The 27,381-nt window shown below is 39.0% G+C and overlaps 1 protein-coding gene across 1 annotated transcript in view; it reads left to right on the top strand.

The window, feature by feature from the left end:
- The window catches only part of LOC112108663 (cadherin-18), a 284,382-nt gene extending 258,582 nt beyond the window's left edge, over positions 1 to 25,800 (top strand). The window contains exons 9-11 of the mRNA XM_029912500.1: positions 6,868 to 6,985; positions 22,763 to 23,014; positions 25,148 to 25,800. Coding sequence (XP_029768360.1) covers positions 6,868 to 6,985; positions 22,763 to 23,014; positions 25,148 to 25,638 — 861 coding nt within the window. The 3' untranslated portion in view covers positions 25,639 to 25,800. The remainder of the gene's footprint in view (positions 1 to 6,867; positions 6,986 to 22,762; positions 23,015 to 25,147) is intronic.
- Positions 25,801 to 27,381: the final 1,581 nt, after the last annotated feature.

Here is a 27,381-nt window from a genome sequence, read left to right as displayed (position 1 = left end):
TTAATCTGAAATATTTACATGAATAAAGAATATAAGAACTGGGACTGAACAATTGATAGAGTCATTGATAGCACTGTGAACTGTTAGAACTGCTTGGTTTGCTAGAATCTGGAAACTCTTGGAGGCAAGGCACTTGATAAAATTATTATTAATTTTTCAGGCTTCACAGTACTGAATTGACTAAGGGGTTGTTTCTCATTCTAGTTGCAGTACATTCTAGTTGACTAAGGGGTTGTTTCTCATTCTAGTTGCAGTACATTCTAGTTGCAGTACATTTGAAAGCTGCTGATCAGTACTGCAAATGGTTGATAAATATTTAGTGATTATAAAGATTGTTGCATTAGTCACTGATTAAATATGTCTGAAGTTGAAAAAAAAAACTCAGTGAACTGAAGAAATGAAAATAGGTAATTCTAAATAAAAGGTAAAGATTCTTTAAGATCAAATGTGCCATTGAATGATACTTTGTCTTTTGAAGTGGAAAAGCAGAACATCTACTGTTTTAATGATCCTGGAAGTGAGGCATTGTCTATGCTATTATCTTCTGTTTGAAAGTCGCAATAATTAAAACCCTTGTTCACAGTCTTTCAGCAGCTTTTCAATATCAACGTAATTCAGGAAAACTCTTTGTTTTTCTTCAACTTTCAGGAAATGACAAAGAATAATCTGTATATTCAGTTGGTGATTATGCCAGAAAAGCAACTGAAAGGCAAAGACTTGGACTTGATAACTTATAACTTCTTTTATGCTAACACTGCCTTCAATGTAGCACAAAATGAGCAATTTAAAGAAACAATTGAAGCACTTTGCCCTAGAGATATCTTTCGAGACAGATTTAAACTCACAGACCCACTGCTTGATGCTACAAGTGAAATAGCAGAGGAAAAAATAAATTAAGGGAAGAACTAAAGAATCAAGATTGACATCAATACAAGATGGTTGGTCGAACAGACTTTCCTACATTGGCCCATCAAAAAGAATGATTACTAATTTACATTAAATATGCATGATTTCCACATTAATATTTACATACAATTACCATGCTTATCGCTAATGTCTACATCTCTGTCTCTCATCCTTTCCCTCTGTCTAACTCCCTTCCCCTTGAGGACACTACAGATGAAGCAAAATCTTCAGTCTATGCCTAGGAAGGGAAAATAAGATGTGACTGGCTTTTCTAAGAAAAACACCCCACCACAATACAACTAGGCCTCATCCCTAGTTTTCTTCTCCACTGTGCACCATGTACTCACCTCCTCACACAATCACTTCTTTCTTCTCTTAGCAAAATGAATAGATTTGCCTCCCACAAAATCAGTACCTCCCACAAAAATAAGTTCTCACCTCTCCCAAAATCAATTTTCTCCACAAAACAGAATTTAAAAAAATCATTTAGGGAAATCAATAATTTTGACATGAAATTCTGCCGGGTGGGCTGATGGGGAGCCAAGATCCTGGAAGCCCTGAGATCCGCAGCAGAGCTGGGAACCTTAGAGCTTGAAGCCAGAGCTTTCAGGCTCCTGTCTTCCCTTCAGCCTTTCTGGCAGACTTTGGAAGAGTTGGGTGGGTGAGCTGGCAGGAAACCAGGCAAGTGTCTGATGGAAACCTATCTGGCTGTCAGGATTCCATCAGCTCCCTTGCTGGGTTATGTTTGACCTTTGTTGAAATCAAACCTTCTCCTCAAAATATTTCAATGTTGAGAAATCTGCATTCTCCAATGGAAAACTGTTCCACCAGAGAATTTCTAACCAGTTCTACTTATAAAGTCAATCACATAGTAGGGCAGATTCTCAGCTGCAGAGGAGTTCTACAATTCAAGCTGGGGGACACAATGACATCCTAAGAGCTGCTTTATTTTATGCTAGTTGCCCAGGGTCCTAAGAGGCTGTACCAGCAGTCAGAGATTCCCCAGGCCATACCTTTTTGGCCCAGCCATTCCTCCTGCCTGAGCAGCTAGGATGAGAGTGCAGGTAGCCCAACAGCAGCCCTAAGCTGTCTAAGGTTTTCCTTACAAAGTGATAATCCTCCAGTGTCCAGTTAAGCAGAATAAAGCAGATTTAACATACTGGATTTATTTTGTTTTTAATTCCATAAACCTGTGGGAATTTTTTAGTGGGCATTTTTAGATAGACGTTTGGGGATAAGTTTGAGGTGGGGGAAATAACATCAACACTGATTTTCACAGTCTTTCCCTCTGCTTCTCCCTCCCTTCCCAAGAGCACAATTTATTTTGTTTTTAATTCAATAAAACCTAGTGTTAGAAAGGAATTATTTCAATGAACCCCAAAAGGATCTCCCTCTCAAAACACTTGTGAGGAGAAAACCATTTGAACATTCTGCTCATGACTTTCCTAGTCTGGCATTCACCCTGCTTAGGAGATACATTCTGTATCCCACAGGAACTGCTGACTGATGCACAATAAATATAGCTTGAGACACAGGACCAAATTCAAATCCATCATAAGCAAGTGCAATTCCCCTTGAAGTCAATTAGAGTTGTGCCAGCTTATGCCAGGATAGAATTTGACCATCAGACAGAAAGACTTTTATTCATACGTGTTTCCATCTGTAAAATAAAATCCTCTTCTATGGTGTATTTCTTATTAAACAAATCAAAAGCTATTTCAAAGCATGTTATTTATTAAGGAGGGGAAAGTAGAATATAATGTAGAACTGGATGGTATTCAGAGTTGAAGGTCCTTGTATTCTGGAACTATTCAGACTCCAATTATGGATATTATCCAGACCCGATAAATGATAGCAAAACTTTCATCTGAAATGTGTGGTAAAGTTTGAGAAGCTGATTAAATGTCTAGCAGGAAGAACAAGGCTCATATACATGAGAAATCCCTCCATCCATATATTTATACTTCACTTCTCACTAGAGAAGGACAGAAATTCCATTTTCCAAAAGATTTGGCTTCATTACATATAGGAAAGGGAAACAATTATTTCAAAATTCACCACGAAGGAATTTTTTAAAAATGTTTTGCGTAGATTTTGAGGGTTTTTTTAAATTTTGTACTATACAATATATAACATCCTAAAATATGATACAAATGAAGCAAAAATATTTCATTCCCAAATATTGAAATAGGACATTTTGACATTGTTGCACCTTCCCCTCCCTCCTGCCCAGTTTTCTTCTACAACAAAATATTGACCCAATATCATGAAGCATTCCATTGTAATATGGCTCCAGCAAAATTTCTCCAAGTTCTACTCATCATCATAGTATCTACTCATCATCATGCCTAGTTTGAACAAGAAATGTTTTCTATGTATTTTTTCATGATGATCAGTTGGATTTTGTGATGGTGTTGTACTGTAATTTCTAGCTTATTCACATAGTCAATGACTGTTGTGTTGCTTCTGGCTGCCACCTCACCGGGTGCTGTGAGTTCTAACATCCAAATGAAACCAACTCTATTCACTGGCAAGGTGTACCTGGTGTCATAGGTATAACCTGATGAGATGCAAATCCACTTAATCATTGACAAAGAACTTAGAGCTTGCTGAATTACTTTATTCAATTAGGTGGTATTCTGGCATTAAAAAATACTGTCTTCTTCTTCTTCCTCCTTTCTGGTCATCTTTTCCCTGAAAAGTTAGTCGGAGCAAGTCTTCTGTCACTTCGATGGAGCAATGCCAATTTACATCAATTGACTGTCTGGCCTTCTGTGTGTTTACTTTAGTCAGCCCTGGTAAAGTGCAAGTGATAAGATTTAAAAAGCTTTTTGATTATAAAAGGGTTAGATCTTAATTTAGATCTTAAGGTGCTGCTCATATTTTTTTCCCAATTTATGAGCAAAAAACCTAGATGGCCTGGTGATCATCTGTGGCCTTAAATTCTATGGCTCTATGATGCTAATTCTCCATGAATTTTCCATGACTTCTCACCATATACATTTGGAAGCCTAGAATTCAGCAAACATAAAGTGCTAAAAGATCAGATGCCCTGCAACGCGTTGAAACCATCTGGTAATTGAGCAAAATTTCAGATTCAGAGAACTGCATAAATGCCTTAAATGTATTCTGCATACTTTATATAATATTTACTAATGAAAAGGGAATTTCCATTAGCATGCAGAGCACAGCGAGAGAGCTGCCTTCATCTGGCTGGGAGAACAGTGGTGAAATCATCTTGTTTGATATTCCTGATACATATATATTTTATAGCTTGTTGGAAAGGTAAATTTTATCAAAAAAAGGAAAACTGAAAAATGTCAGAAAACAAAAATTGTTCTGGTTTATTTTTCTTACTGAAACTCAATATTTTCTGTGGAATGCAGTCATGTTTCATGAAGAAAATTTGTTTTGTCAAAAACCCATTATTCTGTTGAAAAACAATTTGAACAAAAAATTTCAACCAGCCCCAATGTACACACTTCGTACATGGAAAAAGTGTTTCCACATTGTCTGTTTTAAATTGACTATAGACTCTCTCAGTTATATGGCTTAAAGTAGAGTAAATGTGGATTTTCACATGCAAAAATAGGAGAATATAGCTAGGGTATTTTCTTGAGATTTAAAGTGCTACTAAAGACACCCTACCAATACTTCTGTGCCACTGAGGCCTTGAGATAGCGTATTGAAAAATTGTGGCATGCATCTGAAACAAGATCCTGTAAAATCATTGGCCTGAAATGTTAGATAAATGATATAGGTACATTTTTACACATTTGGATAGTAAGATTTTCCTTGCATCAACCACAGTATGTATTTTCATGAAAAAATGGAACAAAAATGCATGTATTTCAGTATTGTTAAAGATCATTTATTTCTAATAGTGGAGTGGTGACTCAAAAGTTCTTTATCTTCCACCCCTTTGTATCGCTAAAAGTCCTCTATTATTGTAAGAATGTATAACTGTCAAATAAAAGCCTGAAGAACACTGATTTTATCTCGACTAAACAGAAATGCTGGCTTTCCACGGCATACCTGCTCCTTCAGGATGAGGTCTTCAAATTGCAACCAAAGGCTATTTACTCAGGGATGCATTTCAAAGGAAGGCACATGCATTTGACGGAAAAATTTGGTCCAGTCCTCCATACTGAGTGTAGTCACATAGAGCTACCTATATGAGTAAAGGCAGCAGGATTGAGCCCTAAGATTATTCCATTAGCAACAACATAGCTTGTCAAAGGGAAGTGTACAATGTATGACAAAATAAAGTATTTTTGCTAATAAACAACCAAGTTTTTGGAACTATTACTTAATGAAACACACTTTCATTTTCTAAGGCCTTTAATCTAAATTTTAACTAGCAACTAAAGAAAAAAAAATGTCAAAAGAAATTCAGTAGTCCCAAAAAACTGACCTACTTGATATTGAAAATATTCCCCAAGTATCTCTAAACATTAAAAACTAAATATCTGAATTTAGGCTGATCAGATGAGGCTTTTCTATCCTCCGTTCATTATGCAAGGCCATTTCAATTACAGGTATGCCTCTTGCGGTTTACCACCTTTTCAAAATGTAATGTAGATCAATTAGCTGCTCCCCAAAGTTTTAACAAGGGCTGCTGTAGTATGAGACTGCTTAGCTTGCTGCAGACTTCAAGATTATAGATGATCTGAGATGTAATTTGATTGCTTACAATCTGGCAAATAATTGCCTTGATTGCTTACAATCTGGCAAATAATTTATTGTGGCTACCTTTAAAAAATCAAATCTTCCCCCCAGCTCCTAATAAAATATAATAATCAGAAAATATTGTTTGCCTTCTTATCTGCTTCAGACTCAGACTCCACTGATTATAAAATAACTGGTGTATTATATTAGCTTTAAAAATATAATTTCTTTGTTTTGCTTTGCCACTCCTGTATAAGTGGACATTGAGACATGCCTGTGTACTTCAGCTTTTAATACAGACAGCACCCCTAACAGCCCCAAAAGTCGAGACTTCAAGTTCAGTTTGGATGAGTCTACAAACAGTTGGACACTTATCAGTCTACAAAACTAAGCAGGAAATCTCATGAGAAAATGTATTTCCCTCCCTGGATTTCTGTCATTTCTGTGCAGCAATTTATTCAGTCTTATCCAGAAATACCTTAAGAACAGTCTTTCTTTTACACTATTTTGGCACTTGAATTTCCAGTCCCACCAAGAAAATGAAAATGAAAGGTGAAAAATATTCAGTCAAACATTGCAAAAGCCTAGTAAAGTTTTGGTTTGAATTCAATTTGAAAAAATCAGTAGGGATTTGGGTTGTAGGAATCTTATCTTTCAAACCTGGCTCTCCTAATCATGGTGTCTGTCTTGATATATTTCATCTCATATTACTCTGGGGTAAGCCAAACTAAAACCGGTTATTGCTGCGGCTCTTCATCTTCTGCTCTCTTACAATTTGGTACTGAGTCCTAAAAGGGGATTTAAACAGAGTGCTGGTGTTGAGTGTCTGTCACTCTGATTTAACAATTGTTTTCCCTAAGCATTGTTAGAGTGGAAAAAGTGTCAAGTGCTTTTGCATTTCATTAGTAGGGACAACACACAGAGGATGCTATATATTGGAGACATTTGTTTAATCAGTGTCTTGTCTCTCAGAAAACAGGTGTTTATGGAAAACTGTAATTCTGGAAGTCCCCAGTATGCAGTCTTGATGATAAGGAAAATCTTTGTAGCAAGGTCCTGACTCATATTAAAATATTGTAAAGTATGGATGCTTTTAGCTTGCTCCACAGTATGAGTCCTAAAATATTTCATTTGAGAGAAATCAAGCTAATGGGCCAGTAGTTTCATGGGTTGAATTTGGCTGCAGCCAAGTAGAAAATTAAAATAAGCTAAGCTTAAAGATTGTGCTGAGGTCAGGCAATATTTGGGTCAAGTTGAAATTTCAACACATTTACTATTTAATTTTTATTTCAGGTCATTCAGACTATCAGTGCCACTGACAAAGATAACTCTGCAAATGGGCCAAGATTCCATTATTCTCTTGATGAAGGCCTTTCTTTGAATCCCAACTTTACCCTAAGGGACAATGAAGGTAAATCAAAGACATTAATCTATAAGAAGTGGGACTCTGTTTTGTCTGGGATGTCTCATTGAACAAAGCAATTGTGCTCTGTTTCTACACAATTCTTCTCAGCAGGTGAAAACTATAATCTATCAATGTTCTACTGGCTGATTCCAAGGACACCGTATTTGTACACATTGCATTGTGAACTATGAATAACCAGGACTATGTTTCAAAAATAGTCTTTTAGAAAATGCTATTCCATTTTTATATTCTGTTCTATTTTATACCCAGCATATACGCTTTATAGTCTTTTAATCCACTCATGTTTTTTTTAAAAAATATGAGTTTGAGAAATGTGTTTGCAGTCTCAGTGCATTTCCTAGTTGATTATGATAAAGCCACCACCACTACACCAGTATGAATTGTCACTATGGCTGGCATTCTTACAAGAGAAACCAAGGACTGAAGGAAAATGAACTCCCTCTCAGTCCTAGAGGTCTGTATACCAAAGGAGGGCCTCCGGCGCTGCCCTGGGAATTATATGACTGCAGTATTCCGCTACAGAGCTGTGACTAAATGGTGCACTCTAGCCCTTTGCCAACTTGGAGCTTTCATTCTGTTCAGATCATGATGGAGCATTGTATTCAGGGATGGGAGATCTACCCCTGAAATGAATGCAGAGTGTACTTGTGTGCCTTTATATTTTGAACGTTGAAGGGAGATTCAAATAAATTCACCAAGTGTTTGAATGTTTTCACGTTTGGGATCACAGCTGCACTCATTTCAATGCACAGAGCTTTAGATATTTGCATATTCTTGAATGGATATATTTAGATCTCTGGATCTTGATATATTATTAAACCTTTGGAGCATTTGAACAAATTGTATGCTCTAAACCATACACTTATCTGGCCACCAGCAAAATATCAATGTTCTAAGGATTAAAGGCCATAATGTGACTTGGACTACATATTCACACATACAGATGTGAGGGAGAGTAAGAATTTCCCTTACTTCCATGTGCAAGCTATCCAGACTTTGGGTGCAGTTGAACTGGAGTAAGCGGTTGCTGCTGGCCTACTATACCCCTTGGAGCATATGAGTGTGAAATATGAACACCTGGAGTGGAGCATTGGCTCCACCACTGCCAACTACAGCTGATATATGGAGTGTCATAATTTGCTTTTGGTATAGGACAACAGCAAATGACTACCCCTCTAGAGCAGGGGAAAGTAGAGGGGGAAATTGTGCCTCCAAAGTCTGTCCATGAAGCACAATGCCTCCTTGGTTTGTGCAATTTATATAGCACCCCTTATTCAGAGCTGTGCTGTTAGGCACAATCTAGCCCTGAAATATCAGTGGAAAACATATACAGTGTATGTGTAATATGCAGTTTTAAAACACTTGAAACTTTGGTGTTTCTAAACCATTTTTTTTCAGACTTGGCTGAAGACACACCCCATGCACATGACAACTTTGAACTTTTCAAACAAAATCATTTCTAAGCTATGCATGCCCAAAAGAAAGATCAGAACAATTTAATAAATTGGTTTTGTTTTAGGACTGGATACATTTATAATGGCTGAATATTTGGGGATTGTTTAGCTTACAAAAAAGAAAAAAAGTCAGTGTTGGGCTGAGAACAAGCTTGAGGAAAATCAATTCTGCAAAATTCAGCTCTGGATTTAAGGCCCAATAAACTACTGCATTAATTCCATTTTACACAATTTGACATCAGTGGGACTACACTGATTTAAAACTGAAGCTATACAGTGGTGCTTCAGCCCACCCTGGATTTTAATCTCTCCTTTCAAAACTCTGGGTGTTTGGAGTCAGGATTTTGGCACAGAGATAAGGAGGAGCTCTTGAAATTTAAAAGTGGAGTTGGGTTTGGATTCCTAAATCTAGAAGGGGATCCAGGTGCTGATACTCCTGCTTATGTTGAGTAATATCATACTTCTCAAGTAGATTCATTGAAGTTGATTGAGTGTCCTCATGAAATAAGTACTATTCAGTGTGAACAAGGGTATCAGAATCAGGCCCAGAGGGATCAGAGAATACTACCATCAGCAAAATTATACAGTATGTACATACAAATACAACAAAGAAAAACAAAAAATTGCTACACTGAAGAAAATCACATACATTTTTAGTTAATCATTTAATCCTGCAATTCTAGAAAGGAAGACCAATGAAAAATGCCTTTTCAATTATTTGGGAGTTGGTCCTGCATAGGGCTATTTGAAAGTTTTCTGCTGCAAATGTTTTTTGATTGAAAACTAGGTTTTCAAGAAAATGATTTTTTTTCTTTTTGCAAAATATACTACTTTCTGAGGAAAAGTTTGACTTTTTGTCCAAAAAATTGAATTACCCCCCGCACTTACCCCCCCCTCCCCCCGCCCAAAAAAGATTTTGTTTTTTGGTAGAAAATGGAAAATATTCAATTTGGAAGACCTATTGTGGTGCCTCATGGGACTTGTAGTTTGGTTCCCTCATGCCCACATTCTACTCTATGACTTCAGGGTCCCCAACCAGAGTGCATGACTCAAAATGCACACAACCAGGGACTCCTGTTCTTCATACGCAGGCTCAGCAAGAGAGGAGACAAAAGTACATCATGGTAGATATAGTCCAGCCTGGGAGCCTGGCTGATGGAGAAGGGGGAGCCCATGAGTTGCAACTCCCATGAAGCTGTGCAGTGGCATTTCTGAGTCAAAAAATTTGGGTTTCATCTGAAAGTTTTCAGGTGAAAATTTTTGGTTTATAAACTTTTGCCAAAAAGTCAAAATTTTCTGTGGGGAAAAAAAAAATTCTGAGCTGCTCTAGTCTTCTTTAGTCTTCCCACTTTGTTCTGTATAATGTTGCTAGCACTGGGCATTATGGAATCTATTTGAAAAAATAATCTCCTTAGTTTTTTGTTTGTTTGTTTTTTAATTTATCAGTAATGTCTTAACTTGGCAGTTATTACTTAGTCTAGCATAGTTACTATCATTTTTTTGCAATACAGTTGCCTGTTCACCCAGTTCAAAATCTGTTCGTTTAGTCTGCCAGTGTGAATCTGCTCTTTATTATGAATTCTGTGCCCACCCAAATGGTCTCTTTTCCCACTAATGTGTTGTTGATTAGCATGCTTAATTCCTTTTATATTTTTTTTAACCTTATCCTTTCCTCATGAATTCTAGCATAAAGAGAACCTTTCATATGGATCTTCCCAATCTATATGTAAGGTGGTCAGCCAGATACCCTGATTTCTCTGTGCCTCAATTCCTTCATGGATTTCGGGATCTGTGCCTGGGAAGGGAAAGGGGTCAGTGACAAGAAGGACATGCCCTGCTTCCCAAAGACAGCAGTAGAAAAGACAGCAGCATGAATGCATTCTACATAAACTGTTCCTCGAGTCTTTTCCTGCTGGGGAAGGCCCCTTACAGGAGTTTTCACAGTTAGAGACACCCAAGGAAGTCTTTGCTGCAGGACCACACTGTCAGGGAGCCAAAAGGAGGGGAGATGAACCTCTTCAGAATGCAGACCTGGTTGACATCACTGGGTCTGACAATGAGGGTGGATTTACTGTCCTTAAGACTGAAATTGGCAGTTTTATAATCATTTTTTGCAATCTCTACAGGCCAAACCTGGATGATCCCAATTTTTTTCATAAATGTGTTATGAGTATAAATGCCATGGGGCCACCATAGTATTATTATAGCTGGAGATTTTAACAAAATTCTAGATCCAATCCTTGATAAATGTTCTCCATTTCGATATAAAAAACATACATGGCTGACTTAGGATGACAAAATGTGTGGAGATTGGGTATTCCTACAGCCAGAGCCTATAGGTTTTGAGTGTTTTTTTTTTGTTTTGTTTTGTTTCCTGCAGCTCATTCAACACATGTAAGATTGGACTATTTCTTACTTTCACAAAACTTGACCAATTCTGTCACTGATTGTGGCACTGATACTATTACTGTATCTGACCATGTTTTTTAGGTCCCCATGGTATGTACCCCCCAACTAAAATGTGGAGATTAAACACATCTCTGCTGTTTGATACATCATTTGTTAACTGTATCCAGCAGGAGTTAGAATTTTTTTTAATACAAATGCCCCACTGCTTCATCAGCTGCCACACTTTGGGAAGCCTTTAAAGCCTTCATCAGAGGCCATATCATCTCTTACGCCTCCTTTAAAAAGAAATTAAGATAACATAGAATTGATGCCCTTTCAAAGGAAATTAAGGCCTTGGATGTAGACTGCATCTGCCCCCTTCCCAGAGCAACTCAGAACTCTCATTCATCTAAAATACGAAATCAACAAATTTCTGTCCCAAAAGGCTGAGTTTGCTTTCTTCTGTTTGAAGCAAAACTGCTGGGAATCTGGCAAGAAAGCTAGCAAGCTATTGGCATATAGATTTAAGCAAAAGGCTAACAAAATTAAGATGGCTGTTATTCATGATAGTAGCAATAAATTATATAAAACACAGTCAGATATTAATGAAGAATTTCAACAGTTTTATTCAAAACTACATTTAGCTGAAGACAGAATCAGCAAAGCTGCCCTAGCTGGCTTTTCTAGTGTATTGTCTCTTCCACGTATCTCTAATTATCAGAAGCAACTTTTAGCTGCTCCTTTAGAAATAACTGAACTAATGCCAGCTGTAAAAGAAATGAAGGTTGCAAAGATTCCTGGTGCCGCTGGGTTCCCAACTGAATTTTACAAAAAAAGTTCTGTGTAACTTTAACACTCAGATTATTGAACATGTTCAATGAGGCCAAGAATGAGCAAACTCTCCTGCCTACTCTAAGAGATGTTGTAATTTCAGATATTTCTAAACCTGGGAAAGACCTTTGGTCTATGTAGAAATCACAGGCCAATTTCTTTAATAAATTGTGATGCTAAGATTTCAGTCAAAGCTCTTGCTATGCGATTGGACGAAGTTCTCTCACACGTTATACACATAAATCAGGTAGGCTTCCTTCATAATAGACATGGCTCAGATAATTTGTGTCATCTGATTGATATTATTGCTGCTTCAAGAGATACTAAGGTACCCTTAGCTCTTGTTTATTTAGATGCCAAAAAAGATCTTTAACCACATAGCCTGTGACTATCTTTTTCATGTGTTAGCAAAATTTGGATTTGGTAACCAATTTATTGCTTGGATTAAACTTTTGTACTCTAACCCCGACTTCCAGGAAAGTGACCAAAAGTATTATTTCTGCCCCATTTCTGTTACAGAGAGGAATGAGGCAGGGCGGCCCCCTTTGTTCTCTTCTGTTTGATTTAACTCTAGAAGTTGTAGCCATTGCTATCTGAGCAAATCAATATATTTATTATATCAGGGTGGGGGATAACAGAGTACAACATTATGCTCTATACGGATGATGCTCTTGTATTTGTATCTAAGCCCAAAGTTAACAATTCCTAACCTTCTAACCACTGTTAAAAAGTTTGGACACCTCTCAGGATATAAAATTAATTGGAGTAAATCAGAAATCTTAGGGCTGGTCCACACTACCCGCCTAATTCGGCGGGTAGAGATCGATCTTCTGGGATCGATTTATCGCGTCTCATCTGGACGCGATAGATCGATCCCAAAAGCGCTCCCCCGTCGACTGCGGAACTCCTGCTCGCCAAGAAGAGGAAGCGCTGTCGACGGGGGAGCCTGCCTGCGCCGCGTGGACCCGAAGTAAGTACTTTTAGTTCGATATAGGAAACGTCGACTTCAGCTACGCTATTCTCGTAGCTGAAGTTGCGTTTCCTATATCGATCCCCCACCCCAGTGTGGACCAGCCCTTAGGCATTAATAATTATGTCCACAAAGGCCTTTTCTTAAATCAGAACTGTCAATGGCAGTTGTTTTACATAATACTGATTATACAAATACAAAATATTCAAGACATTCCTAAGATATAGAGAGAACCAACAATTGCCCAAGTACCTAACGATTTGGGGAGATGGGACTCCTTAACCCCTCAGATTGTGGGGTAAAATTAATATACTGAAAATGAATGTCCTTCCCAGAATTTGTATCTTCTGAGGGATCTCCCTAATTCTGTTCCTCAAACTTATTTTAAGAAATTCAATAATATTTTCAGAATGTTCCTTTAGGGTGCAGGTAAGAAACCAAGACTCGTTCTGAACAGCTTCCCCTATCTCTGGCAGGGTTTGGCTTTCCCAACTTTGAAAATTATGAGCTCTCCTTTTTGTTAAGCCAGGCATCTCTGGGGCTGTTAGATATGGCTGCACAAAGTGTTCAGTCTTCTATGATTCTATGATTGTATGAGATTTGATATATCCGCTCCCCATTTCAGACACTGTAGGATTGAATTATTATGGATTTGAAGATTCCAGAGTTTCCACAATAACAGCTGTGAATCAAGCTTAGTCAAACTTGGCTAGAAAGTTATTCTTCCACGCATTCTTCCATAAAGAAGCGGTCCCATACAGCAGTCTTATTTTTTAAATCAGTGGCAAAACCTTGACTGGGTTGGATTGGATGGTGACAGGAATTATGACTGTTTCATAACTAATAGGCCAGGGATCAGCAATCTTTGGCACTCGATGCATCAGGGAAATCCGCTGCTGGGCCAGGACGGTTTGTTTACCTGCAGCGTCCGCAGGTTCAGCCGATCACAGCTCCCACTGGCCGCGGTTCGCCGTTCCAGGCCAATGGGGGCTGCGGGAAACCGCGCGGGCCGAGGGATGTGCTGGCCGCCACTTCTCGCAACCCCCATTGGCCTGGAACGGTGAACCGCGGCCAGTGGGAGCTACGATCGGCCGAACCTGCAGACGCTGCAGGTAAACAAACCGTCCCGGCCTAGCAGCAGATTTCCCTGATGGGCTGCGTGCCAAAGGTTGCCGATCCCTGTAACAGGCAATGAAAAATTTAAACTATTTGTAGATTTTCAGCAACAATTTGGCTTGCCCTGCCCCTGAGCATGGAAACATCTCCCATTAAAGCATTTACTAATGAATGTGTTTGGACTGGATGCATTGGGAGCTCCAGAAACTCCAGAACTTTTATTACTTTGGAGGAAACTTCCTAGATTTACTTGGCCAGTAGTATCCTTTTACAATTTTCTGACCCAAAAAACTCTGCCAAAGATTGATAATTGGAGAGTTGCTTGGAAGAGAGATTTGGATACACAACTATCTATGACCCAATGGAATACAATTGTATCTAACGTTAAAAAAAATAAAAGCAACTATAGACCTGAGACTATCTCTTATTCACCGAAAAACATTTTTTTTGGCTATAGTGGTCCCCACATAGGTAAATGATAATGGGCCTCATAAATGCTGATTGATGTAGGATTTGTAACTCTGTTGGTACATTGGTGTATACGTTTTGGGAGTGCCCCTGTATCAAGAATTTCTGGTATGAGGTAGGTCGAAAGACCAATTTGATATTGGATGCTAAGTTGGAGCCCTCTCCTTTAAGTTTCATTCTTGGATATATTTCTGAAACCTGGAGATTACCTGGTAACAAAGTGGTGTGGTTCTAATGTCAGCTTTGGTCGCTAAAAAATTAATCGTGAAAAAATTGAAAAGTTGATCTTCACCAAATATGTATGTCTGGGTCAGTGATATGGCTGACGTTGCAGCTAACAAATGACTGGCATTCTGCAGAAAGGAAGTGCCCAAAAAATACAGAGCAATTTGAGCTGACTTTTTAGAGGTCTATGATTAATGTATCAGAGGGGTAGCCGTCTTAGTCTGGATCTGTAAAAAGCAACAAAATGTCCTGTGGCAAGTCATAGACTAACAGATGTATTGGAGCATAAGTTTTCGTGGGTGAATACCCACTTCGTCAGACGCATGTAATGGAAATTTCCAGAGGCAGGTATAAATATAAAGGGAGGATTTTGGTGTTCACACCTCAACTGCTAGAAGAGGGCCTCACCCTCCGTGATTGAACTAACCTCGTTATCTCCAGACTGATTTTTGCCTGCATATTTATACCTGCCTCTGGAAATTTCCATTACATGTGTTTGACGAAGTGGATATTCACCCATGAAAGCTTATGCTCCAATACATCTGTTAGTCTATAAGGTGCCACAGGACTCTTTGTTGCTTGTTATGATTAATGTAGACTCTGAGGATAAATATGTTGCTTCCCCTTGATTCCCTTTATTCTCACCCTCTTTATTTACTTGCTGTATTATATTGAATCTAATATTTTGGTATATTTGTTGTATTTGTAAATATTAATGAAAAAATATAAAATATATATTAAAAAAAGAAATTGGCAGCTATCAATTTAGGAATATTACCAAAACAAACATTGTCTCTTTGATAATTTTGTTTATTTTTAATTAGTTACAATATCTCAGAGAACTTCTAAAAGTTCAGCTGCTGACAGGAGCAGAACTGAGTAACAAATTAAAGTATGCCTAAAGCAACAAATGGATTTTTCTTTTATTTTTTACTTCCATGTCTCTTGTGCCTGCCTGTAGTGTATAATGTGTCAATAGAGTCCTCAAATTGTGAATAATAAATAAATTAGTAGTCTGCAAAGTGCTCCTGCTTTCACCTTCACCAGAACTAGCACCAGATCTCAGCTTCTTTGATATTTTTCCTATTCCTGCATTGCCTTTCTCAGGTCGGGAACAAAATATAATAAGTCAGAGATGAACAGGCATTTTGGAAAGAAAGAGGAATGTGACAATGGCCTTGAGTGCAGGATAGTCTGGATTCATAGTCTACAATTCCAAAGTATAAAGAAAGATTGCTTAGAGGTGTGTGGAATATTCCACACTGAACCTCATATCCCCTTGAGCAGAGTCTTGGGTTCCAGCTTCCACGTATTTGCAAAGCATAGCCCGTGTGTATAAAAGTTCAGTTATTATGAACTTTGGTTATTTGCACAGCTAGGAACCTGACAAATCTCCCTCCCTCTCTAAGTTAGCCCCTTAGCAGCCAAACCTCTTACCCCCAGCAAGCCTTGGGACCCAACTTCTGACTTTAGATCTTTTCAGGAAGGAAGGGTGCAGCTTTGTAAAGGAGTCAAGGGCCTTATTGGAATGTACAGAGTATATTTTGTTATGGAACAAGTATAGATAGGTCATTGAACATGAACCATCTAGCCTATTTACAAAGGCTGGTTCACCTCTGGCCCTGTTGAACCAACCTGTAACTGCTTCTGTTCCTATATATCTGCTTTCTTACCTATCTGCCTCTGTCTCTTTTCCTTTGTCAGAAGAAACTCTCTCTGTTATTTCCCCCATAACCCTTACATGGATCACTAGCATCTTTCTTTGTACCCCACTGTCTTTGGCCTTCTACATTTGTGGGATTTTTTTGTTTCATGTTAAGTTTTTCCACTTATAAGTTACACAGTCCATAATTTCCCTCCCAATGCCTTCTCCAGCTTCTCTCCTTCCCTCAGAAAAGTCACCAAATGTAAATATAAAAAGCATAGGACGAAAAGTCATGGAGCAAATGTTTGGCTGAACTTTTATACATTTATTCACTTTATTTATATTTAGTCACTAGACTGAGATGCTGGACACCAGCTCTGCTACTATCACTGACCTGCTGGGTGAGCTTGGGCAAGACACTTCACCTTCCTGTGCTCAGTTTCCCCACATGGGGTAATGATACTGAGCTCCTTTGTAAAGCACTTTGAGATCCACCGTAGAAAAGCACTATATAACAGCTAGGTATTACCTTTATCAAGGTTTCCCCCATAGCAATAATGAACATACATACCCCTGGACCCTCTATTACATCACCACAACACATACCTACAACCTCCTTTGCTTGTATTTATACCTGTAAACCTCCACTGGGAGAAAACAATATTCATTTTTTTATACACATGGCTCTAATTTTGCTTACTATTATAGAGATCTTAGACACTTTCCAGCTAGGGTTTTGTCTACTTATTCCATACCATAAGTACTTTTAGAAAGTACCCAAATAACCATGATCAAGGGCATTTCTAAATTAGAGACCTTGGCTCTAACTGCTTTTGTGTTTAAAACCATGCCTCTTGATGTTTACTATCTTCTTTTAAAAGAGTTAAAAATGAAAAACTGTTTAAAATGTTGTTGCATTTCATTCTTCCAACTCTTTGGTGTTTACGAATTTATTTTATACAGTATAAAAATGTCAGCTTTTCATTTGGGGGGGGGTTGTGGGTTAAACTTCATTCTTTCAAGATTTCTTCACTCTAGCGTTACATCTGCCAACTTCGTCCATGACTTTTTTATTTCATCTTCTCTCAACCTTGCCTATTTTTTTTTCTTTTGACATCTTTGTGCTTTTTCAGTTTGGATTTTCATCTTCACAATAGATTTTCCCGTCTGCAGTTATCTGCTGCCTTATTTCATATCAGACCTCATGTTTCAATGTTCTTTCCTTCACAGCTTTGCCAATAAGCTTCCATGCTTAAATTTTTTCATCATTGCTAGGTTGCTACTCATGTTTTTTTGTGACTTTAAACCCTTTCTGCTCAGGATGGTTTGCTTTTTGCTCTTGCATTAGGTCTCTGATTTTTTTTTTCCTTAACAGACTGCATTTTTGTCACTGCTGCTTTAGCTGCATGCATCGGATCACTCACTCTAGGTTAGATTTATGTCGGGGAAGAAAGGAGGAGGTTATGCTTTCCTGTCCAGATTTAAAGACTGGGCCTCTTTTGGATGTCATCCCAGGCAGATTTACATGAGCAAATACTGTAGGAACTTCTTAGTCTGTCTAAATTTACACAGAGTAACTGAGCTTACATGTTGGGGTGTGTAGACACCATCACAACAGAATAATAACGAATCACAAATAGAAGTAAAGGGCCATCATCGGTATTCCTAATATCACTTGCTACTACATTTTTGATTAGCTGTAGAAGATCTGAGGATAACTTGTATTGGGATGAGCGTCATGACTGATGCAACTGTTGATGCTCAGTTGATGGATATGGTGTTACTTGTCACCAAAATGGAATTGCACTATACGCTTTAGTCCTTAAATGTATTCTTGATATTTTTACTTTATTATATTGTCTAGATAAGTTTGTGGTGTTGTTTTCTGAACCCATTTTTTTACAACTTGAAATCAAACCCTCCCTAGGATTGACCATTCTATTCTAAAATTGCTTTGTCTTTGTATATATAACACTACATCCTGAGATGTGCTGAATACCTGCAACTCCCATTGACTTCATTGCAATTCCGGGAGCCCAGAGCCAGTCAGGATTTGGCACTTTTTTAAAAGTCATGTTGCAAATTAAAATAATTGCCTACATTTTGGTTATTCTGTTTCATCAGAAGAAAATTCTGGTTTATAGAATGCAATTTAGTTGGATTTTTAAGGCCTGATATTGCATTCTGGAAGATACAAGTTCTTAAAATGTCAAATTTGTTGGCTCTTCTGTACGATGATCCTCCTTCACATATTGCAAATCTAGCTCTGGAGTGGTTTGCAGATTTGCACTACAAAACACATGGGGTGAAATCCTGGCCTCATTGAAGTCAATGGGAATTTTGCCATATTAAATAAAACGTTGTATAACATTGTACTTTTGGGTATGAAAATTACTAAGAATCTTGTTCTTGGTGTCAAGGTCAGAACAAGTTAACTCGAATTATCCCAGATATGGGCTGAGTTATTAGATCAACAATGACAATGTGTGAAGTCCTGTCCCCACTGAAGTCAATGGCAATTTTGGGAACTGAAGTCAATGGGAACTCAGTCCATATCTCTGTTTCTGCTCCTTTAAAGCATACCTTCTTTACATCCTTTACCAATCCATTTTGTCTGATCATTGTGTCCCTTCCCTATGGCATACCTGCACTGGACAGCCACACCACATTTACACAATTACATACATCATAGCCTAATTCCTGTCTCATGTTCACCCAACTAAGCCCTGCTGAACCTGCTTTGAGGAAAGAAAAAACAAAACAAAACAAAAAAACCACTTTGCCTTCGCCAATCTGGTGGCGAGGGAACCCCCCCCCCCCGAGAAAGGAGCAACTAGTGCAATGCCCACAGCAGAACCTGACAAAACCTGGTATTTTACCACTTTCATGGGTGGCAGGATGGGTGCTGTTCCGCTGGTCTAGGTAAAAGAAGGCTTTTTCTGCACCAGCATGGATCTTATAGTCACCTCTGGATGACGGGTCAGAAACTCCATGCTGCCCTGGTCTGCTGCTGCTGTCAAAAGTCACTCCTTTGCTTTCTAGTCCTTAAAGGGGGCACACTTCTTTTCCAGCAAGCCAGACAACAGCCCCCACTGTTTAATGAGTGGTGAGGTCAAATATTATGGTCTTTTGTAGCCAATGCAGCATCAGGATAACCCATCGCCCCATCCGTATGCTAGAATAAAAGAACTGAGATTGTTTGTGAAAAAACATTGTATTAAATGTAAAATGTCATACATGTATCAAAGAACAAGCTCTTCCAACCTCTTGTCAAATAAGCCTTATGAATCTTCCAATTCTTTTAAAATTAAATTGGCAGAGGCCTGTAAAACCTGTGAACTTGATGAACCTCTTTCCATGGCATAGTCTGTGAATAGAATCCACAGGTCAGTACTCTCACCCTGCTCTGGGGAAGAGGTCTCTGAATATAATAAATGTAATCTGAATCCCAGTGACATCTAATTTGATCTTTTCAATCAAGTGACACAATTGTAACTCAAAATGAGGGGAGCTGCAAAATAAGGTGGAAATAGCATGTACTTCAATGGTGAAACAGTGAATATTAGTCGAGGGATCTTGATTTTCATTATAAAATGTCATAGCTGCAGAGTCTCAGTAAGGCTACGTCCCAGACAATGCATGGAAAAACTAAAATTTTATCAGCTTATTTGGAGATGTCTTAAAACAAATATTTTTGTATTGCATACACTTTTAGGTGTATTTTGGAATAAGATCTGTGGCACAAAATCAAAAGCAGCTGTACAGATTCGCTGTATTTCTTGTGTAGTATTTCTGTTGGGGTTTTCTTGCAAGACTATTTGACGCCCTTTTAATTATTGCTGAGGGGTTTTCATTTATTTTATTTTAAATGTGCTACAACACCCTAGAACCTCAATAACGGAGGGGAGAGATTGTATCATTATAAATATTATTTCCACACTCTCAGGCTGTTTTGTAGGAACATGCTATCAATGGGTGTTAATGATTTAAAAGAATGATCCATTTGTGTTTTTATACATGGGTCCTGATCATGGATTTGTGCGCAAAAAAGCAGGCAGGCAGCATACCACCAGAAGAGTGAGAGGAAGTCTGCTGGGCAGCCAACCCAGAGCATAACCCACAAAAGTGCACCTTGATCTTCAAGTGCAGAAGGAGACTTAAGAGGCAGTTTTATATATTGCAACCAGTGAAAATGAGGGAGACAAGATAAATGTATTTAGCTAAGTCATCCAAGAAAGCACCAATAAGCACAGTGAATAAGCCACTTGACTGGGACTTGGGAAACACATTCAGTTCCTGGCTCAGCCACAGACTTGCTGTGTGACCTTGGGTACATCAATTAATCTGCCCTTTGCCTCAGTTCCCCACATGTAAAAATGGCATGATATCTAACCTCACAGGGTGTTGAGAACGAAATCCATTAACAATTGCCAAGCATTCCAGTGCCATGGTGATGGGGGTCACATAAGTAGATTGATCTTGCTGCAGGCATGGGTGAAATGTTAGGATAGAGAGACAGATGAGATCAATGTTTAAAATGATGGCACAAAGAGCTTGATAGAGAAAGGGCTGGCATATTGAATCAAAACCAAGTAAGTAGTACCTACCCAACCTAGCCATACTCGTGACCCCTCCCCACCATGGAAAACAACCAGCCCTGGGGGCTGGAACATGCCATTCTATCTATATTCCTGCACCTGTATCCATTTTTCAGTGACATCTACCTAGTTCTCTTGGTGTGCCCCTTTCCCAAAGCATTGTTAGCAGAGTCTTGAAGCATCACTAAGCCAACCCAACTGTTCAGGCCTTTTAACAGGACTCTTGACAATGTCTATGTGCTTTCCTGCTTCAATTTCCTCCACTCCTCAGGAAAATTCATACTTTCCTCAGTTCATCCTAGTTGGATGGACTTCAGCACACGCCATAATCTTGGTCGGTTGGTCTTTCTTAGCATTCTTCAGCACTCATTGGGCTTCTGAACCCATATAATGATTATGTTTGCTTCAGTATGTCCTGTGTACAGCAGCTCAACACCTAAACAAAAATATTCCAATCAGAAAGAGTCAGGCAGTGAACAGACTTTAATAGTGATGTGAAAGCCACTTCCAAAAAGAACTGCCCCAACACACGTGTGTGCAAGATCTTCCTGCCTGTAGAGTTGGTTAAACAAAGCTTGTGAGGATATCTATATAAAAGTATCATGTGGTGACTCCCAGTAATATTACAAAATCATCCCACTGTTTTCTCCTCCCTGCGCTTAATCACTCCACTCCGACAGAGATACATCTGCATGGTCATATGTATCCACCTAATTGCATCACACATACACGATGACCCATCTCCTTGGCTCTGCCAGTGATACCAGACTCATCAGCTCACTTACAAGTTTCTCTTGAAAACATCACAACATTCCCTGAACTGATCTTTATGGCCACTATCCTCCTCTTTCATATTGCTCCTCAGGATTCATCTCTGCTCACAATGTCTTTAAGAAATCAACCAGTTAAGGATGGATTTGGTAACATGTTGATGGGGATAAGTGACTCTTGTTTATAATTACTAAAAAATACTTCTGTAGATGTATATATGTATATAAAAATGTATCAACTCCCTCTTCCACTTGACTTTTTAGATTGCATGCTGTTTGGAATAGGAACAGTGTCTTCTTATGTGTTTGCACAACACCTAGCACAATGGGGTCCTGATCCTAATGAGGGCCTCTGGGTGCTACTATCACATAAATGTAAAATTAAAATAATCACTATTGTTATTAACTGCAGTGCATGCCAGCTGGACCTGAGTAACTTCTAAATAAGGAAATTCAACATGAACTTCCTCTTCCCCCTTTTCTGTTCTGCTATGACTCGAATCCATTTGCCCATTCCCTCAAGTTTAGCTTAGTGTTTCCTTCTAACTTCCCATGCCTGTTACCCTAGCGCACACCGTCAACTCTCACCTCCACCTTGAACTTCCCACAGCTGGTGCTTTTTGGCCACCATCTTCTCCTTGCTTAGATCTCTCCTGATAACTCACTTCTGCTGTGCAGCCTATAAGAAACACAGTCAGTTAAATTGAAGGGCCTTATTCTCATTTACTTAAAGACCTTTTACGCAACTGTGGTAGTGGAAAATGGGACTTTAAGTGGACGTAAGTTACACTTACACCCCCTTTCAGGTCCCTACACTACCCAGATGGTACAAAGTGTCCTTAAGTGAGAATGAGGCCCAAAAACTTTATCAAAGTAAATTTAGTCACCAAGAAGCATATGTGAACTAGCAAAGCTGCCACATGCTATTTATGTAACCCTGCCTAATCCCACCCCACTCCCTCCTATTGTTTTCCTCTGCCACACACCTTTGTCCTGCCGTGTTTAAATTGTAGAATGTAAGCCCTTTGAGGCAGGGACTGTCTGTTTGTTGAGGTATAGAATCATAGAGTAGAATATCAGGGTTGGAAGGGACCTCAGGAGGTCATCTAGTCCAACCCCCTACTCAGAGCAGGACCTAATCCGCAACTAAATCATCCCAGACAGGGCTTTGTCAAGCCTGACCTTAAAAACCTCTAAGGAAGGAAGGTGTATCTCACACCCTTGGGCATGACAGAAACATTAAATAATCATAATTATTCTTCATTAAGCCATGGTGTCCTGCTTTTTGTGGTTATAGATAACACAGCCAGTATCCTGACCAGACGGAGGAGATTCAGTCGAACTACTCAAGATGTCTACTACCTCCCGATTTTGATTTCTGATAGTGGAATCCCTTCTCTCAGCAGCAGCAGCACCCTTACGATCAGGGTCTGTGCATGTGAGAGAGATGGGCGCGTTCGGACCTGCCATGCCGAAGCTTTCCTTTCCTCAGCCGGTTTGAGCACAGGAGCCTTAATTGCAATTCTGCTCTGTGTCATCATTCTTCTGGGTAAGCCACTCTCTTAGTTAAATACTGATATCCTTTCATTAGCCTTCAGAATGTGGCAGTAGCGGCTTTTAATATAATGTGTTTCTGAACCAGGGATTACTTGTGAAAAGAGGTAATTAGAAATATAAAGTTGTGGTTTTATATATAGATTTTGCTAAAATGAATAGTAAAAATGCCTTTAAAGCATACTGATGAAAAACTGTCATCCTGTAGAAAAAGATTTCCAGAGGTCAGAGTAATTAGCATTGCAGAGCTTCCCAGGTAATTTGGAAAGATTTCAGAAAGCCATTGACTCAAGGATCATCTCTAGACCAGCTGGAAAAATGATAAAGAAGAGAGATGAGGAAAAGATTTTTGAATTGCATTACTCTGTAAGAAGCACTATTAATACTGTACAAAAGCGACTTTCTAATTACCTCTGTGGGATGAGCTGATATCAATGCACAACATAATCAAGAGGGCAGGGGACATATTAAACGATAAAATGATTACATTAGATAAATGTCCTTGGATATGAATTTTCTCTATTTGCCCAGACCAGTTTTAATTTACCCATTGCTTAATATTCTCATTTGGCAGAGATACAACATGCTGTACATAAACATCATTGTCCTATCCATGTGTTTTTATGCATTCTAACAGAGAATGTTTGAAACAATGGGATTTGTCTGGTGACCCACATACATTTCTTAAATCAATGAATTTATCTTGAAAGCCTGTGCTCTTTCTACTGATTCCTTTCGCCACAGCTTATATCAGCCATTTCCTGGGTTTTAGAGTATAATTTTAAAATGTACAGAAATGCACTTGAGTTATGTTATCAACATTACAGTCACAATATGTGCAAATACATGGACATGCAAATGAAAGAGTGTTTTGTTGTTGTTTTTTCCAAAAGGTAAAAACCTTGAAGATTTTAATTTGATAGCTAATTGCTTATTGATTTTAGTAGGAACTGGGCATCCAGATCCCTTATGCAGTGTTGAAAAATCTCATCTTTTGTATATTAGGTGAAGATTTTCAAAGCACCTAAATCTCATTGATCATTAATAGGAGTTGGACACCCAACTGCCCTTTGTGCCATTGGAAATTTCCCTCTTAGTCGTAATAGGCACTGCTTGTTATATTCTGGCAGGCTGCTGTGCCAACATGGAGCATCATTGATTTAAGTGGGACTCAACATGTTTACAGCAGACTGTCTGCATGTGGCAACTTGCAGAATCGGGGCCTTATTGACAATGGAGCCTGTTCTTCCATCAATGGGCTGTGCATGGGAGGTAAACCTTAGCTGTACTCATAAAAACTCTAGTTTATGTGTATTACATATTCTTCCAATGTTTTACATTATGTGTGCCCAGTTTTATGACACCCAGAAACACACAATTAGCTCAGTGGTTTGAGCATTGGCCTGTTAAACCTAGAGTTGTGAGTTCAATCCTTGAGGGGGCCATTTAGGGATCTGGGGCAAAAATCTGTCTGGTGATTGGTCCTGCTCTGAGCAGGGGGTTGGACTAGATGACCTTCTGAGGTCCCTTCCAACCCTGATATTCTATGAATGTGACAATGCAGGTTCAGGCAATCTGAATGTTACAAGGGTCTATAATGGGAAGTGGAAATTTGAAACGTATGTGTTGAATAGTGGAGCTGTTGAGGGGCGTAGGGTTGTAACTAAAGCTGGGTATTAACAAAAGTGGCCTTATGTTTACCAGTCCTGAGTAGCCACAATTTCCAGTGAAGTCAGTGCAAGCTGCAGGTGTTGTGCACCTCTGAAAATCAGGATGCCCTTATTTAATTGCCTATGGTGGATTTTAGTGGCTGGATTCTCAGCAGGTGTAAATTGGCACAATTCAATTAGACACCATCTCCATTTCAGCTGCGAATCTGTTCTTGATGCCAAAGTTTAGGCATCCAGGTTTGAAAATGTAGGCCATGGTGTATACAAACATACAGTTGAGTTAATCATAACTCCATTGAAGCCCAACATAATAATGCAAGAATCCAAATAGCAGTCCACACGTGTCTGATCTGTTTTTTTGGGGGGATATTGTATTTGTGACCCATGTAAGATATATGCTACTTATTTCATATATAATGTCTGTAAACCTAACCTAATATTTGCAATTTTCTCTTTAGCAATTGTGGTCCTTTTCATTACATTAAGACGCAGCAAAAAGGAGCCCCTGATCATTTCCGAGGAGGATGTTCGGGAAAACGTTGTCACGTATGATGACGAGGGTGGTGGAGAGGAGGACACTGAAGCGTTTGACATCACAGCCCTGCGGAACCCATCAGCTGCTGAGGAGCTGAAGTATCGGAGGGATGTGCGTCCTGACGTGAAGCACGCACCTAGGCACCAGCCTTCTTCAAGCCTGAACAGTATAGATGTTCATGAATTTATTAAACAAAGATTGGCAGAGGCAGATCTCGATCCCAGTGTGCCTCCCTATGACTCCATACAAACATATGCGTATGAGGGTCATAGATCAGAAGCCGGATCTATCAGCTCTCTAGATTCAGTCACTACACACTCTGACCAGGATTATAATTACCTTGGTGACTGGGGACCAGAGTTTAAGAAGTTAGCTGAACTCTATGGAGAAATAGAATCAGAAAGAACAACTTAGTTACAATTCCTGGAAGAAGAAGTGTTTTAGTTCCCAAACAGGAGAGAGAGAGAACCACAGCAGCGGTAACAAGAAATGAATACAGTACTTGGAACTGAGCAAGGTGTACACAGTTACTGTAGAAACAAGTGCCCTTTTCATATTTGAAACTGGGTTCTTCAACTGGAAGAAAATCAAATTTTGAAAAATACAGAAAAAAAAAGAAACAATTGTCCTTTGTGTATATTTTTTAATTGCTCAATAAAGTCTGTGATACCATATCCATAACAATACCTAAAATAAATGAAGCAATGACATTTTTATTGCAATATATTTAAACATACCAGAAAACAGTAAGTCTATGGTGGTACCTGTTTGTGATGATAGTTCACTGGAGAGCTTATGCAGGCAGTTGTGACATTGCACTTCAAGCTCTGCACTAGGATTGGGATCCCAAACTGAGATAACCAATGGGGATTGTTACTGCTATAATAAACACCAACAATCCATTCCTTTACAGAAGGGATACATTGGAATTATCCACGCAAATGGCCCTTTGGTGGGCCCCTATTAGTAGTACATTGAATCTTATTGAAAAATCAGGCTGCAGTGCAGGTATGCAGTTTTATTGTGCCCTCCCCTAATCTATTCCTCAATAACAAACTAATGGAGATAGGAGGTAACTGGCTGCCTGCACAGATATGCATGCAGCCCATATCACAAGACCTGCACTGTTATTGAGTGGTGTAGAAGCTGTTGCTTCCATTGTCTGTTTCTTTTTTTTTTTTTTTAACCTTTCCACAGGGACCTTGTTCATCTAAATGGAATGGTATGGAATATTCTCTATGCAGTGAAGCAGATGAGGCATAGGCTTTCTCAATAAAAAGAACCGTGGCAGTACATTTTAACCTATGCAGTAGTTTGGGTCACTGTGCATCCTTAGGGGTCAGTGAATGAAGCTAACTAGGCTTACATTCCTCTGTGTCCAAGGGTCCAATGGTCAATTTGTGATGCGAGGGATCTCCTATGTCATATTTATTTTGCATGTGTTACCAAAAGAAAAATAGACCTGCTGGTATGATGTTAACTGAATGTGGAAAACTGAGACAGCAAGGAGTTTAAGACAATGTTCCTGTGTTGTTGTTTTTTTAATGATAGTTAAATTAATTATTATTGCCCCAAATGCTGAAGGATCTTAGAAGTATCTCCCTTCAAGCACAGCAAGGTTTTTTACTAATTTAATATCTGATGGGTACACAAGTCTATTAAAATCAATGGAGGTGGAAAAAAATTGTAATGTAGAAGTGCCATTACTGGGGTACTTGTAAGTTGAGTAAATCAAGATATTCAGTTTCTAATTGTTTATCATTGTGGAATTTGCTTTTTCAGCATTTTAACACTTAATCCAACCTCCCAAAGTTTTTCAATGGCTAGTGTTTTTAAAGTAAGTTTCTTCTGCTCTTCATCTTTCTCATGCTCAGACTATAAAAGGATCATGATCATGATTAATGACCTTTAAGGTACAACCCAGCATTAGGAGCAGTGTGGAGCTGCATAGGCCCTCGAGGAGCTCATAAGGATGGAATTCCTTCCCAAGATAGGAGTGGCGGAAGCGCCCTAAAAGTGGGGGGGCACAGACACCCGAACGGTGGCCCTGCCCCCTATGCCACGCTGCCCCCCGCACCATCCTTGCACCACCCCTCTTCCCCAAGCCCCCGCCATCACACTGCCCCTTCTGCCAAGACCCAGCCCCTGCACCACCTC

Source organism: Terrapene carolina, unplaced genomic scaffold, assembly GCF_002925995.2.
Source record: "Terrapene carolina triunguis isolate 2854851 unplaced genomic scaffold, T_m_triunguis-2.0 Scaffold48, whole genome shotgun sequence".
Lineage (NCBI taxonomy): Eukaryota > Metazoa > Chordata > Testudines > Emydidae > Terrapene > Terrapene triunguis.
The sequence above is the reverse complement of the archived record's forward strand: the minus strand, read 5'-3'. Positions and strand labels throughout refer to the sequence as shown.